This window comes from Marmota marmota, unplaced genomic scaffold (assembly GCF_001458135.2).
Source record: "Marmota marmota marmota unplaced genomic scaffold, marMar, whole genome shotgun sequence".
Lineage (NCBI taxonomy): Eukaryota > Metazoa > Chordata > Mammalia > Rodentia > Sciuridae > Marmota > Marmota marmota.
Window position 1 is genome coordinate 1,150,855 of NW_026000169.1, and position 16,128 is coordinate 1,166,982.

Here is a 16,128-nt window from a genome sequence, read left to right on the forward strand (position 1 = left end):
ACTTCTTCTCATGACTGAACATACAGATCAAAAAGACATGAGGATGTAACTCAGTGGTAGAGCATAGGCTTACCATGTTATGAGGCCCTGGATTCAATGCCCAGCACTGGAAAGAGAGAGAGAGAGGTAGAATAGGACTTGTAGGTAAATGATTTCAGTAATTTTGTAGTGTGAGTTGATTCTGTCAGGAAACTTTGGGATGAATAATGTAACACTGTTGTAAGATTTTCAGTAGCAAAAGTTCAGAAGAAAGATAAAGCATGTCAGCAAAAAGCACAGTGGTCCATTCTCATCTGATGGTTGTAAAAGCCTTAAAGATAGTGAGTGTAAAAGAGATGAGGCATAACCATGAGCTCCTGCCTTAGTGTGTCTATTGGAAGCCTCAAAATGTCATCAGCTTTTTCTGCCCTTACTACATTTCTTACCTTGCTTTTTCATCCTTCATATAAAAGATGTTTCTAGGCAGTTTCCATTTTAGTTCATATACATTTTGTCATTTATGAAGTTCTTTTTTTTCCCCGAGACTGCTTTGGTGTTTTGTTATTTTTTTTTAAATTTTATTAATTTTTTTTTAGTTGTAGATGGACAGAATACCTTTGTTTTATTTATGTGGTGCTCAGGATCAAACCCATACCTCCCATGGATGAGGCAAGTGCTCTACCACTGAGCTACAATCCCAGTCCCCTGTTTTATATGCTTCTCTGTCCCAGAAGGGCTAGATCCAGTGGATCTTCTGCAGGACTTTTCTTTGGGTCTCTATCCTGTTTCCAGTGGCTTTTGACTGGCCTTCTGCTTCTTTGCTTTTATCTTTTTCTTTTGGTAATGAAGCCAGTCTGTGTTCAGCTATGCAGTTATAGGTCCATTTCCTGGAAAGGGTCTTCATTCTCCTTTTAGAGATCCTGAAAACTGATTTTTTTCTAACTTAGGAATTCAATAATTCAGAAATGTTTTAGTGAGACAGAGGCCCTGGGGAAGTTATCTGCAGAAATCCTAAATTTGGAATTTCTTCTCTTTTTCTTTCTTTCTAAAAATTACAATTTTCTTTTAATTGATGCATAATAATATATTTATAGAGTACAATGATATTTCAATATAAGTATATATAAACTATAATCAGATCACAGTAGTTGACAGAGCCATTGTTTCAAACATTTATCATTTCTTTGCACTGGGAACATTCAGAATCCTATTAGCTATTTCGTGAGATACAGTTAGTTGTTATCAACCATAGTTATCCCACTGTGCTCTTACAGAACATTAGAAGTTATTCCTCCTATCCAGCGGCATCTCTATTAACTATGAACCACCCTTTCTCCATCCCCACCCCCACTCCTTACTCTTCGCTGTCTCTGGTAACCACTATTCTACTTTCTGCTCCTATGAGATCAACTTCTTAGTTTTCCACAATGAGTGAGATCACACAGTATTCACTTTCTGTGCCTAGCTTACATCACTGAACAGTGCCCTCCAGTCTCAATCGCAACCTGTGCAGCTGACGGTATTGGTGTCCTTCTTTGTGGAGTGGGCTGGCTACAGAATAAAAGCTAAGAGAAAATGACGGAAAAAAACCCCACAGTATATGGGAAGTAATTTTGAAAAGTGGGGGCAGGACAGCTCTTCCATCTTAGGGATCGAGCTTCCACACTGGAAAGAGAGATGGAGCCTGTGCTTGCTTCATTTACATGGGGGAACATCAAAGGTTTTTCATAGTATGTTTTTTGCCAAATAAGGTAGGAGGTGGGCTGTCCAGTTCCCAACAGGTTACACCCAACTCCTGAACTGTGAGAGTTCTCTCTAGTAGAGTGAAGACAGAGATCTCTTGCCTTGGGCAATCTGATACCCACGGGAGAGCTGGGATAGTTTCCATGGCTCGGTACTGAGTAAAGACCCCTCAAGTAGCTCATGGGTGGCTCCCCACACTCCAGGATCATCCATCTTGACACAAATGACATAATTTCATTCTTTTTCTGACTGAATAATATTCCTCTGTGTGTGTATCACATTTTCTTTTTTAAAAAATATTCTTAGTTGTAAGTGGATCTTTTTAATTTTATTTATTTATATGCAGTGCTGAGGATTGAACCCAAGGCCTCAACCATGCCAGGCAAGTGCTCTACCATTGAGCCACAACCCCAGCCCTTCACATTTTCTTTATCCATTGGTAGACTGCGATTCCATATCTTGACCCTTATGAATAGTGCTACAATAAACACATGAGTGCAAGTATCTCTTCAGCATACTGATTTCTTTCCTTTGGATATAGGTGTAGTGTGGGGTAGTTCTATAGGAACCTCCATACTGTTTCTGTTATGGCTGTACTTAAACTCTCACCAACAGTGTGGAAGGTTCCTTTTTCTCCACATCCTCTCCAGCATTTGTTATTTTCATCATTCTGTTAATAGCCATTCTAATTTGGGTGAGAAGATCTCTCATTATGGTTTTGATTTGCATCCCCCTGATGATTAGTGATGTTGAGCATCTTGTTGGCCATTTGTGTATCTTCTTTTGAGAAATGGCTATTCAAGTCATTGGTCTGTATTTCATAAAATTTTGTTGTTGTTGAGTTGTTTGAGTTTCTTATAAATTCTAGATTTTAATCTGTTATTGAATGATAATTTACAAATATTTCCTGTCATTCTTTAGTTGTTTCTTTACTCTGATTGCTTCCTTTGCTGTGCAGAAGTGTTTTAGTTTGACATAATCCTATTTGTCAATTTTTGCTTTTGTTGCCGTGCCTTTGAGATCATATTCAAAAAAGCTTTGCCTAGACCAATGTTCTGAAACATTTTACCTGTATTTTTGTCTACTAGTTTCAGATCCTAAATTTAAATCTTTCTTCTATTTTGAGTTGATTTTTGTATAGTTTGAGAGATGGAAGTCTAGTTTCTTCTGCATATGGATATCCAGTTTTCCCAGCACCATTTATAGATGAGACTATCATTTCTCCAGTGTAAGTTCTTGGTGCCTTTTGAAAATCAGTTTGTTGCAAATACATTGCTTTATCTCTGGGTCCTCTACTCTGTTTCACTAGCCTGTGTGTGCTGTTTTGGTTACTGTAGCTTTATAGTATGTTTTGAAGTCAGGTATTTTGGTACTTCAAGCTTTGTTCTTTTCCAGGATAGCTTTGGCAATTCAGGATCTTTTGTGGTTCAACACCAATTTTAGGAGCATTTTTCTCTCTTTCCGCTAAGAGTGTTCGTGCCAGCCAGGCTTGGCAGCACGCATCTATAATCCCAGCAACTCAGGAGGCTGAGTCAGGAGGATTGCCAGTTCAAAGTCAGCCTCAGCAGATTAGTGGGGCACTTAGCAATTCAGTGAGACCCTGTCTATAACAAAATGTAAAAAAGGGTGGGGATGTGGCTCAGTGGTTCAGCATCCCTTGATTCAATCCCTAGTACTGAAAAAAAAAAATGTTCATGCCATTTTGATAGGGATTGTTGGTGGTTGTGGTTGTTTTTTCCCTATATTGAATTTTGAGAGGTTTTTAAAAATGCATTTTGGATATGAGTCTGATATCAGTGTATTGGAAATATTTTCTTAGTCTCTGGCTTGCTTTTTTATTTTATTAATGGTATCTTCTGAAGAGGAGATTTGAATTTTGATCAATTTAACTATTTTTTTTCTTTTATGGTTAACATTTTTTGAACCTTAGAAATCTTTGCCTACTCCAGGGTATTAAACATTTTTCTCCTATGAGTTTTATCTTCTTAATTTCTACATTTAGGTCCTTGATCCATTTTCATATTAAATTTTGCATATGACATGAGGTATAAAGATCTGTGGGAGACCAACCTTCTACGTAACTGAGTTACACTCCCCGGCTGGGTGCTGAGGTGCTCAGTCACAGAAATGTGGCAGAGCTTCCCCACCCTTCTTGGGTTCAAGGGTCGAGGGTCGGTGTCTGGTGCATGGGTGTGTCTTGCTACAGCCCCATGGGTGAAGTTATGCTCACCTGTTCCTTTGTAATATAACCCCTTGCCCTGTTTAGGATAGAATCTTCCATGGAAGTGCCTTGTGTGTGGCCCTTTACTGTGCCCTTGGGTGTGGCCTACCGAAGTGTTAGTGGACATGAAGATAGACTCAGCCCCCTGAAACCTGACCCCTTGCCTCATTTGAATAGTTTCTCCTCAATAAAAGGCGTCAGCGCACATGCTCTCGCTCTCTCTCTTCCTGCGGACCCTTAAGGTCAGAGGAGCTGTCAAAGCGACCCCAAAGAAAAAGGTATTTGTGGGCTGGGGATGTGGCTCAAGTGGTAGCGCACTTGCCTGGCATGCGTGCAGCCCAGGTTCGATCCTCAGCACCACAAACAAAGATGTTATGTCCGCCGATAACTAAAAAATAAATATTAAAAAAAAAGAAAAAGGTATTTGTGTCTCTTGTGTGGTTATTTCGTGCAGCCCAGTCAGCCCAGTTTACCTGGAGTGACCCCTGAGCCTTTTAGTTGTGAGAACAGAAACCCGGCAGAGATCCAAATTCATTTCTCCCCCATATGAATATCTAATAATCCTTGCAAAAATTTTTGAATTTTTTTTCCCTATTGAATTACTGTGTAGCTCAGTAGTAAAGCACTTGCCCAGCACATGCGAGGCTCTGGGTTCAGTCCTCACCATCACATAAAAATAACACAATACCTTTATTTTATTTATTTATTTATCTACAACTAAAAATTTTTTTTAAAAAAATAAGTTGATCATGTGTTAGATCTATCTTTACTTTCTGTGTTCAGTTTCATTGATCTATATGACTCTGCAATATCACACTACTATGATCATTGTAATGTTATAGTAAGCCTTGAAATCAAATACTACATATCTTCAAACTTTCTTCTTTTTCAAAATTCTTTTGGATATTCAATGTACTTATGATTTTTTTTCTCTTTCCACACTTTTTATTGGTGCAGTATTGTGCATAATGATGGGATTTGTTGTTACATATTTGTATATGCACATAATATAACAATATAATTTGGCCAAATCACTTCCCCATCCCTCCCCTTCTCCCACCCTCTGATCCCTTTCCTCTACTGATCTCCTTTTGATTTTCATGAGATCCTCACCCACCACCTTTCTTTTCTTTTTTCCTCTCTAGCTTCTACATGAGAGAAAACATACAACCCTCGATCTTCTGAGGAAACTCAGTGTTATTGAATTATTTTGTTTGAAGCTTGCTCTTATAATTCTTTTTGTATATTTCTGGATTTGACTTGCTGATAATTTGGGTCCATTTATGGAACGAATCAGGCAGGTGAGCAAATAGGCCACACCATCCATTTTAGATATGTGGAAAAAGTTTGAGCACATTCAACAGATACTAAATACCTTAATGAAGCCTGCAGTTATACCCACAAATAATGTTTTTTTCATCTGTCCTTTGAAATGTACTATCACCAGAGACAGCAAATGAATATGTAGGGCAAGGTTTAGAGATGAGTTTGATTAAACCTTGAGTTTTTTGAAGTCAGGGGCTTTATCTCATTCATTCAACTAGTGTTAACAAAGGCCCAAATTACAGTGGCTTATACAAATTGAGTTTATTCTTCTCACTCAGGCCTACTACTGCTCTTACTCACAAAAGGCTGCTTTTCTACCTCACTGCTCTATCAACCAAGGACGTGACCTTAGGTGTTCTCATGGTCTTCACAGACTGTATCCACATTTCAGCAGCGGCAAAATGGAGACAGGGATCTGAAAGAAGAGAAGCAAAGATTGCAGGCCAGCTAGCTTCTAAGGAAGGTACCCAGAAGTTGCCATGACCATGTGCATACCATGTCACCCACTGGAACTTAGTATGTGGTCACAAGTTTTGGGGTTTGAGACAGGAGTTATGGAGAATAAATAGTTGTTTGCTGTTTATTGGGAAATGAAATAGATGTTTACTTAAATGGTTGTTTTTTAAAGTGTAGAAGTTCCTGAATCAAGGTTATTTGCAACTTTTATCTTTCTGAGTTTCCTGGAATAGTAACAATATATTTAAAAAAGACAGTGGAAAAGTCATGTTTACATACACAGTAAGCTGTGTGTGTGTAAGTAGTTTTGGTTCTCAATACCTATGTCCTTAGGACCTAGCATGGTGCATGGCACATGATTGTAATAAGTATCTGTGACTAGTATATTACTAGCTCATACTGAGCTATACAAAAATATTTTCTTTCTTCCTTTTCTTTTTTGCAGTGCTGACTTGAACCCAGAGCTTCATACATGGCAAGTGCTCATCCATAAGCATCCCCTAGCCTTATTTTCTTTATATCCTTATTCTATGAGCTTTTTTCTATTTTAAATTCTTTTATTTTTACTTTTTAAACTTGTTTTAAGACATACAAACACATTTTAGCCTAGGCCTGTACAGGGTCACCACTATCACTATCTTCCACCTCCACTCTGGTCCCACTGGAAGTTCTTCAGGGCAGTAATGTGCATCTTCTGGAACAAACCTGTTTTACCATTATTTTTTTTTCTTTTTTTTTTAATCAGTGGGAAGAGTTCACTGTAAAATAATGATTGTAAAGTATAATAAATCCACAAACCAGTAACATAGTGGTTTATTATCAAGTATTAAGTACTGAACATAATTGTATGTGCAGTGCAGTGGGTTTGTTTACACCAGCATTACCACAAACATGAGTAATGTGTGATTCTTCAGTCTCACCAAGACTCTGATGTCACTGGGCAACAGGATTTTTCAGCTCTGTTGTCGTCTTATGGAGCCACTGTTGTGTATGTGGCCCTTTGTTGACTGAAATGTAGTTGTGTGGCCTGTGAATATAGTTCCTGTTTTTTGCAGATGAGGACCGTGAAATAGAACTCAGGTGGTAGAGCCAGGTTCAAATCCTTGTCTGATTTCCAGAATTCTTTTTTTGTAGAGAGAGAGCAATAGAAATCTCAGGATTTCAACAGGGTGTAAACAGCCCTCCCCGAAAGATGGTTCTGGTGTAGCAGTTGATAACCTGTGTCCATGAAGGGCTTTTTATCCCCTGCCACCTCCTATAAAGCTAATTGGTTCCCACTGACCTGTGGGTCTCTGCCTCATGCTGGACACCTGACCCTCCTGAGTGGACTTCAATAAACAAAGTTTAATGTGTTTTACCTCTTTTTGCCTTTTATAGATGGATCTGTCTGTAGAAACCCTCTTTAGCTTCATGCAGGAACGCCAGAAAAGATATGCGAAATATGCTGAGCAGATCCAGAAAGTCAACGAAATGTCTGCCATCCTCCGCCGCATACAGATGGGCATCGACCAGACGGTGCCGCTGATGGAAAGGCTCAACAGCATGCTGCCTGAGAGCGAGCGGCTAGAGCCCTTCAGCATGAAGCCGGAGCGAGAGCTCAAGCTATAGCACTGCTGGTTCCCACCTGCCAGGCTGCTTTTAGGAGGCAGAGATGCCAGTAACCCAGAGGACATTTGGAGCCCAAGTCCTGTGGTATGACCAAGGCCTGAAGCTGGTACAAGGTCTGGGTCCTCACTGCAGTGGACACTGCATGGACTGCCACTGCCAGCATGGACTGTCTTTGCCCATCTCTTTCCCTTGATGCGAATGCCCTGTGTGAAACGAACAGAACTGATTCTTGGTGATAACTGAAGTTGGAACATTACTAGAAATTGTTTTAAATGCTGCATGGAGAGTTATTTTTTGTTTTCTTTTTTGTTTTTTTTATTGACAGTATATATATTCTAGTGTAGCTACTGGAGTGAAAACATAGAAAAGGGAGAAAAATTTTTTAAGAAGCTATGTGTCTTCAATGCCCTTGTGAAATTTTACTCAGGCTCTGGGTTATGGGTTATAAACATGAAAAAAAATTAATCCAGATCTTTGCGTTCTTACTGTTTCCATTCCACTTCCATCACATCAAATCTAAATCGAGAATTCCCTCTTTCTATCCTGATGAAACACCGCCTGCCTTGTTGTCTACCAGGTTGTGGTGTCCCTTACATTTCATCATCAGAAAATGAAGACTCCCTTTCTCCACCTTCTGGAGATTCGTCTCATTGATTATTGGTTTCCTTGATGTAGGCATAGTTTAGGTTTCTTTCTATTACATCATCACAGGCAGGACTCGTTTTTGTTTTAACCATTATTTAAAAAAAATTTTTTTTAGTTGTACATGGACACAATACCTTTTTTTTTATTTGTTTTTATGTGGTGCTGATGATTGAACCCAGTGCCTCCCACGCCAGGCGAGCGCTCTACCACTGAGCTACAACTTCAGCCCTAACCATCATTTTTTAAAAAATAACTTTTATTGGGTTGAGGCTGTAGTTCAGTGGCAGAGCGCTTGCCTAGCATGCATGAGGCACTGAGTTTGATCCTCAGCACCACCTTAAGAAATAAAGGCATACTGTCCACTTTACAATTTTTTTAAAAAAATAACATTTATGTGGTGCTGAGGATTGAACTTAGTGCCTCACATGTGCTGGTGCTAGGCAAAAGCTCTACCACTGAGCCACAACCCAGCCCCCCGACTGTTTTTTATCAGCCTAGTAAACATGTGGGACATGAAGGCTTTGACAGCAGTCTATGGAGATCACTCACTCAGCAATTCAGTTAATTGAGCTTATCCCATGTGCTAGATAGACATTGTGCCAGGGATACAGACATGGCTATGCAGCCTCTGCCCTTTTGTTTGTAAAGAAAAAGACAAAACACAAAGTACTGTTGAATTTCTATGGGAGTAGGAAATGAAGCAAAGTGCTTAGTGCAGTACTTTGCATGTCATGGGTATTCTTAGGGGAAGAAAGGACTGAAGAAGCAAAGAAATAAGAAGTAGAAACAGCCCTAAGCAGGCAAGTGGAGACCAAGAGCCAGGGTTAAGAAAGTCCCTGGTCCAAGTCTTTATGTAGGCCTCTGCCTCATGCACGTTTTCTGGCATCTCCTTCCCCTAGATGTGGGCAGCAGCCTCGCCCCCAGCTCCTCCAGCTCCCGTAGAACTCCGCCTTTGGTATTTCTAAATTTTAGATCAGGTGTAAGTATTAGCTTTTCTTTCAGGTCACCTGTAGCAGTGAGGATGAAGGCTTAGACAAGGAGACTGCCAACTTGGGTTCTGGTGAGAGGTGTGAGCCTTCAGTTTATTGTTTGGAGGCCTCAGTTGTCCACACTCTTCCCCCATTAGGACTTACATTCCTTCCCAACTCACAATCTTCCTGTGCTCAGATGAAGCAGAAACAGCCAACAAAGACTATCTTCTCAGCTTCTATAACTGCTTCAGGTCAAATCCTTTGAACCTCATATTCTATATCATTCCTAGTGGTTTTTTTCGTAACTGAACCCTGACTGGGACCATAACATTACTCTTCAATATTTTACTTTTTTCTAATAGATTCTGGGAATTTTTTTTTTTTTCAAGAAACTGTGATGGGTCTTTCTTGGTTAGTACTCACTCAGTGACCTACCTGGCCACTACAGGATCCTCCAGGGTTGGGAAGTCAGCTTGGAGTTGTGAGAGAGATCTGGGTGGAAGTTTCTAGCCTCGACTGGTAAGCCATTTGGTTTCCTTGAGCCTGTATTATACTTTGGATTTTAAACGTCCCCCAGAGGTCCACATGCTCAAGGCTTGTTTGCCTACAAATGGCAGTATTGGGAGGTGGGGGAGTTTTTATGGAGGTGGGAACCTAACAGAAGGAAATTAGATCACTGGCGGTGCGTGCTTGAAGAGCTACTGGGGACATTGGCCTTTCTCACACTCTTTTTCTTCCCGAATGCCATGAAGTGAACAGGTCTTCTCCACCACATGCTCTCGCCACAGACCCAAAACAACAGGGTCAAACGACTACAGACTGAAAATCTTTCCTCCTCATAAATTACATCAGGTGGAGCCAGGGTTGTGGCTCAGTGGCAGAGTGCTTTCCTAGCATGTATGAGGCACTGGGTTTGACCCTCAGCACCACATAAAATAGATAAAATAAAGGTCTATCAACAACTAAAAAATATTTTTAAATTATTTTAGAGAGATGAAAAGCTGACATACCAACCTTTTCCTTCTGGCAAGTCTGCAGTTCTAAAAACTAAATATTTAGCAGCAATGAAGAACATTTTTCTTGTCTGAGCAATAGTCCTGAGTCTTAATAATCTCTTTGGACACTCAGGGATCACTCTAAATATTCTGCCACATTTTTTTCATATCAGAAATCTAGACCTTCCCTATTTCCCCCTTAGTTTTTTTTTCTTTTATTTGTTCTTAGTTATATATGACAGTAGAATGTATTTTGACATGTACATACATGGAGAATAACTTCCCATTTTTGTGATTGTACATGAGGTGGAGTTACACTGGTTCATATTGAACATAGGTTTGTATTTTTAGTTGTCAAACTAGTCCTCCAAATTCAGAGCTCCCAAAGGAAAGCTTCCTTCCTTTTAATTATAAATTAGGTATTGACTCTCTTAAAAGCCTATTTTGCTTGTCTATCAATCTGTTCATCTGTACTTATGACCACTGTAAAAAGGGTACTATACTACAAAGTTTTATTAGGTAAATTAGGTCAGTAGAAGCTGGCCTTCACCCTTTGTGCATATAAATTTATAATATGTGAGTTGTAAAGTTGGGAGCAGAAAAGTAATATTCAAAGAAAAAGACCTAACACATTAGTGGTTAATGTCAGAAAAACAAAACCTGACAACAGTATTTAAAATACCAGTGAACATTTTGAAGCTAAAAAATTTTTTGTCATCTTGTCCCAGAACACTCTGCCCTTCACAAACTGTCTTTATGGATACACAAGACTCCAATTTGGCCATATTTGTCTCCACATCTCAGAAACCTTCCCTATTTCCCCCTGGTTTTTGTCTAATTGTAGGTGTCAGATCCAAACCAGCCCTCTCCCAGCTGCTCGTGTGTTCTCTAAATGCCTCTAGCTCTACCTAGAGTGAACAGTTCGCTTGACCTTCAGGCCTTCTCAAGATCTAAGCCTTTTCACCTGAAGCCTCTTATACAAACACTTGTTGTTCTACTACCCTCCATCTCTGGAGACAGTTATTTCACATTCCCTTTATTCTTCTATCCCACCCATTTTTTTCCCTGCAATGTCCTCACCAAGGCACCTCTGGTATTGGCCTACCCTGGCCAGTCCTCCTTACTTTCAAATTTTCTTAAGTCCAACTGCAACTTACTCAGGAACCTTTTACAGTTCACTTTAGTGAGGTTACCTTGTGAGTCTTTTTTAGTCATTCCATCTGCTGCATTAAGGTAAATAGTTCATTCCTGTAAGGCATGATTTTTACTGCACTAATGAGCATATCCAGTGTCACAGGCTGAGAGGTAGGCCATTAGAGTACCCATGGCAAGGATAGAATAGATCCTCTGTTTGATTCCTCCATTTTTCCTGAAATAATTACAAAGTCATTAATTTTATTTTTCTTCCAAAATCAATCAAAATATTTACCAAGTCTTTGGTTTCTACAGTGTACTGTGCCTTAGGTATACACAGAAAGAAGGCAGCCAATGATATGTTAGCCAGCGATCCAGTATTCCGTGTGAATGGTAGTAGATATATCTGACACTATCACCACTTTATTTTGAGCTAAACCTTATTTGAGAATAGCAGAACAGGTTCCACCACACCCTCCTTTGACAACTTGGATGATGCTATTTGTCAATTTTACAGCTGCAAAGAAAGGTCCTTCCTCGTATTTATGTATAAACAGGTACCAGTTTTTATTTTATTTCATCATATTAACATACATGACACATCAAAATGAGAAATGCACAATTTAACCATTCAACAGCTTGCCTTGCTCCAAAAGAACACTATATTCATATTAAACATTTATACAGTCTTTCCACCTAACTTTACAAATGTCCTAAATCAATTTCCAGCATTTCTCACACAGAAGCCTATTTCAACTCTTTAAAATCACCATTCTGTATCATCCTAGTAGACTCCAGGGGTTCCCCTGTGATTCCATGCTGAAGAGAACCAGCCTCCACATCACCCACAGACCCGAGCAGCTCCAGGACTTGCCTTGGAGGCTGCCCCTTCGGCATGGTAATCTTGATTCCAAGAACTGATTATTGGACATAAATGATCAAGGACTGACAGTTGTAGTGTATGACTATATCACAGTTACAGGAAGGAAGGGGGACCATAGCCAACAGAAACCCTAAATGACACAAGGCAAATTTTTGCCCAAAGATCTATTGAACCTGAGTCCCCCAAGCCTCCTGAAACCCTTAACGATGGAGCTATAGCTTTCATTTCTTAAAAAATGTTTGACAGATGTAACCAGATTCTGGAAGCGGGGAACTGTTAAACATTCGGTGTGTGTATACACAACACACCAGAAATTACTTTGTGAAACCTTGAGAATATCTGATTACATAAAAGATTTAAATGCGTATATAAAAACTCAGATCATTTCACAGAAATTTGTCAGTACAGTAATAATGTGCTCCCTATGCAGTTCATGCTCTTTTGTGTCCATTTTATACCCACATCATAGCACATTATTTGTACATAACCAGTATGTCTGTGAAGCTCATAAACCCCATGATCAAGCCAGTCAGTTCTGAATCGTTATTCTGTGCTAGTTTTAGCAGTCACCATAGGAAACAAATCACAGCCTAGTCCAAGGAATATCCATTTCTCAAACATAGAAAAACCTGAGATATAAGTCAGCAACTAGCTACACTTACAGTAAAGGAAAGAACAATAACACCTGTCCCACTTCCCACCCCCCCAAAAAAAAGCTGCTGACATGAATTAAGGCTTCAAAAGAGGACCATACCGTAGTTGATAAAACATAAGCCAAGAAATTTAAAAGCAAATACATACTATCACTTGTGTACTTGTTCTAATTACCTTCTATTTTCAGCTGCCAGGATTGATTCCATACAGTGATTGTAGGTCAAGGACTGAGAAACCATCTTGGTCTTTTTCCATCTTGATATGTTTTACTAAAAACATGCCAGGGATAGTTTTCAAAATAGCTTGGCTATGGCTTTCCACTCTACTCACAACTGAACAAAATTCAACAGCCTTCTTCTCACCTTCCTAAACTGTTTTACTGAGTTTTCCTTGCTTCCTAAAGCCTCTCTCAACTCTATTAGTACATTTAAAAGTATGCGGAGATTTTAGAAATACCACCCTCATCACATGCCAAGAGGAGATGTTCCATCAAGGAAATAAGTTTCCTGTTTCTCCTCAGCATTTTTTTTAACCTTAATATTTCTATAGTTCCCCGCCTAGGTGGTTTCCTATAAAATTCTTCCTGTTGTTACATTTTTACAAACTGGATCCATGCAATGAAATAAATGGAAAATATCTACTTTGGCTGAGAACTTGAAGGATCTGTCACTCTGCTATGAACCCAGACAATTCACATTTGACTTTAAACCAAGTTAATCTTTAATGAAAGGATTAACAATCCCATTTTAAACAATTCTTTGATTCATAAAAGGGAGGTAGACTTGTTTAGCCTCCCAATCTTGGCTTAAATCATTATACTGCCAGATTCCTAGCTAAAGTGAATCCTAGATGGTTTCTCTTCTCTTTCTTTAAATAAAGCTGAAAAGAAGAAAACAACCTACTCCATCCAGGCCCAACTGGAATTTTGTGCATAGAGAGTTTTAAATTGTTCTGAAAAGTATGACTAGCTACCAACCTATTCGCAATGCCTAGAAAACGGGCTCCCAGACATGGTAGTGGTGAAAGCCCCGACTGTCCTGTCTGAGGTACTGGGTTTGTTCTAAAGTAGATCTGGACGAGGCCCCTAATGGTCCATGCAGCAGAATGATGCTTATGTCACTCAGCTGTCAGGTGAGCTTGGATTTGTGAATCAGTTTGGATAGGATCATTTCTCTTGGATTTAACCATTAGGTTCTGTCCCTAAGAGGTCTACCCACCCGACCCACCAGTGGCTCAGTCTCAGCACTAAGGTGCACTATGGAAGGGACTGGACAAAGACAAATATTTGAGATCTCATTGTAGCACAACGTGAAAATGGTATGGGATTTTGTCCTCTGACATCAAAGTTGCTTCTGTAGGAGCAATAAATGTGCAATTCACGGAATACAAGTTGGTTCCTCTGGTTAGGGGGATTCTAACATCTGCCCTTCCACTTTTCTTGAGAGAAATATTAGCTCATCTCTCAAATGCAGATGCTAAGAGAACTGTGTTGATCCACCTTTTGCTTTTACACCACAGCTCCATTTTCCAAAATATATATGTATGTACATATATATATTTCAGATTTACAGGGAATATTTTTGTGGAAAAAAAAAAAACTCAATAGAAGTCACAAGTGTCTTTCTTCTCAGGAGACCTCAATGATTTCCATGCTGCCTGAAAAGCTAGACTGACTGCCCACTTTCCCCAGCTCTTCCCGCGACCTGTTCTCTGACATGATGCTCTCTCCAAATTCCATTTGGCAGCTTCTACGTTTAAACTGCTTTTCAAAGGGGCTCTCTTCGTGCCAGCTCCGCCGTGAGTCAGCTCTGTCACTTGGCTTCTGCCGTCTGCGCACAGAATAGACTTGGTCACTGCAAGTGGGCAGCTGGCTACAGCTGTAGGCAGAATAACTGGCATTGCCTCCATAGATGGCTGAAGCAGAGTAAAAGTGAGAGGACTCTGTGGCAAAATACCAACTATTGGTCAAGGAGGGGGTAGAGGTCTGGGGAGCCAAGATATCTGAGTGCCAGCCCTTGAGGCCCAGCCCAGCAGCAGACTTGGTGAGGTGTTGCTGGCTGGTGGAAAGGCCGAAGAGGAAGTTGGTATGGTAATTGTCCTCCACACTCCCACTTCGATGCAGTGGAGATAAGAAGGACCTTTGGGTGCCACTGTTGCTGGTTCTTACTGAGTGTAGTCGCTTGCTCTCTGAAGGCCTGGTGGTCTGGGGCTTCTTAAGGATGTGGGCTTCCTCCTTATCTGGGCTGGTTTCTGGAGTCTGCTCTGACACTTCCTGAACTGGGGAGAACTGGCATAGCTTGTTGGTCCCATCCAGAGTAGTTGAAGGTTTGTAGTATTCCAAAGCATCTTCTGATGAGGAGAAACCATGTAAGGATGCTGCCATGCTGGCTGAATATGAAACTGATTTAATATCCAGAGAGAAGGAACGCTTGAGCTTATTGCTGTCTTCCAGCTTGTCAGAGGACAGGTGGAGCCCATTGAGTGCCTGTACCAGTGGACTGTCCTCTAACAGTGATGGCTGTAGGCTGGGCGCACTGGCAGGATGCACAGGCCTTTGCCCTGCTGCCTCTGAGGTAGCACAGTCAGCAAAGGGTGGACTGAGGGATGTCTCACTTTTCTGTCCACCCTGCAAGACTGCAGGGACAGGTTCATTTGGCTTTTCCAGGTGCAGCAGCTTGAGTTTGCTCTTTGGCCCTGATGCTCCAGTCTGGTTCTTAATCTTCTTTTCATAGTCAAGGAGCTGGCCCAGAAAATTGAAGTTTGGAGATATAGTAGGTCTTTTTTCTTTCACAAATCTATGAAGAGAGGAAAAATCAAAAACTGAATTTTATACTACACTTTATCTTAAGAATATTAAGTGAGTAAACACGAGGGGTTTATTAGACCTTCCTAAATACTTTGGAAGATGACTGGTTTACAAGTTCAGAGAGATGCCTCAAGATGGAGAATATAAAGGACTTCTGTGCTGAGGGAACTCTGACTCTGGGGGCATACTAGAGAGAGAGGGTGCCAGGCCCAAAAGCTCTAGAGTTTTAGCCTTATTATTTTTAATGGCTCAAGACTTCCAATGCAATTGATAAGAGGGGATTTCTTTGGCTACAACCAATGAAATCCTGCCACAACACACACTGGTACAACCAAAAGAAGTACAGTGTAATGGTCATTTGCCAGCTTTAATTTTCCAATATTATCCCTTCAATGTCCCCATGGTCATTTCTCAAGACATTTCACATTTTAATGACCAAAAAAAAAAAAAAAAGTATCAGATGGTCAAAGCACCTAATTCTGAGTTCCATCTTTTTGTACCCTGCACGACAGAATAACCAACCACAAAGTTGTATCTGGGGGCTAAGTATTATGCTGATGCCCTAAATTATTTATTCAATCTTCAAATCTACCCTAATCAGTGGGTGCCATTATCCCCATCATGAGGGTACATAAATCTTGGACTTGCCTAAAATCACATAGCTACTAACTGATGATACTGGAAGTCAAAGCTAGGTCCATCCGATG

General features: G+C 40.2%; 2 protein-coding genes across 6 annotated transcripts in view; one reads left to right on the plus strand and one right to left on the minus strand.

The window, feature by feature from the left end:
* Nucleotides 1–16,128, plus strand: part of Borcs5 (BLOC-1 related complex subunit 5) — a 121,134-nt gene that overhangs the window by 91,183 nt on the left and 13,823 nt on the right. The window contains exon 4 of one of the 2 annotated variants that reach the window (XM_048787205.1): nt 7,103–7,798. The exons of the other annotated variant lie outside the window; for it this stretch is intronic. Within the exon in view, the coding sequence (XP_048643162.1) occupies nt 7,103–7,333 (231 nt within the window). The 3' untranslated portion in view covers nt 7,334–7,798. Of the gene's footprint in view, nt 1–7,102; nt 7,799–16,128 lie in introns of those variants that run through there. 2 annotated transcript variants of the gene reach the window in all.
* Dusp16 (dual specificity phosphatase 16) overlaps nt 11,621–16,128 on the minus strand; it is a 97,154-nt gene continuing 92,646 nt past the window's right edge. For all 4 annotated transcript variants that reach the window (XM_048787201.1, XM_015498174.2, XM_048787200.1 and 1 more), the window contains one exon: nt 11,621–15,410. In XM_048787201.1, the coding sequence (XP_048643158.1) occupies nt 14,243–15,410 (1,168 nt within the window). In that variant the 3' untranslated portion in view covers nt 11,621–14,242. The remainder of the gene's footprint in view (nt 15,411–16,128) is intronic.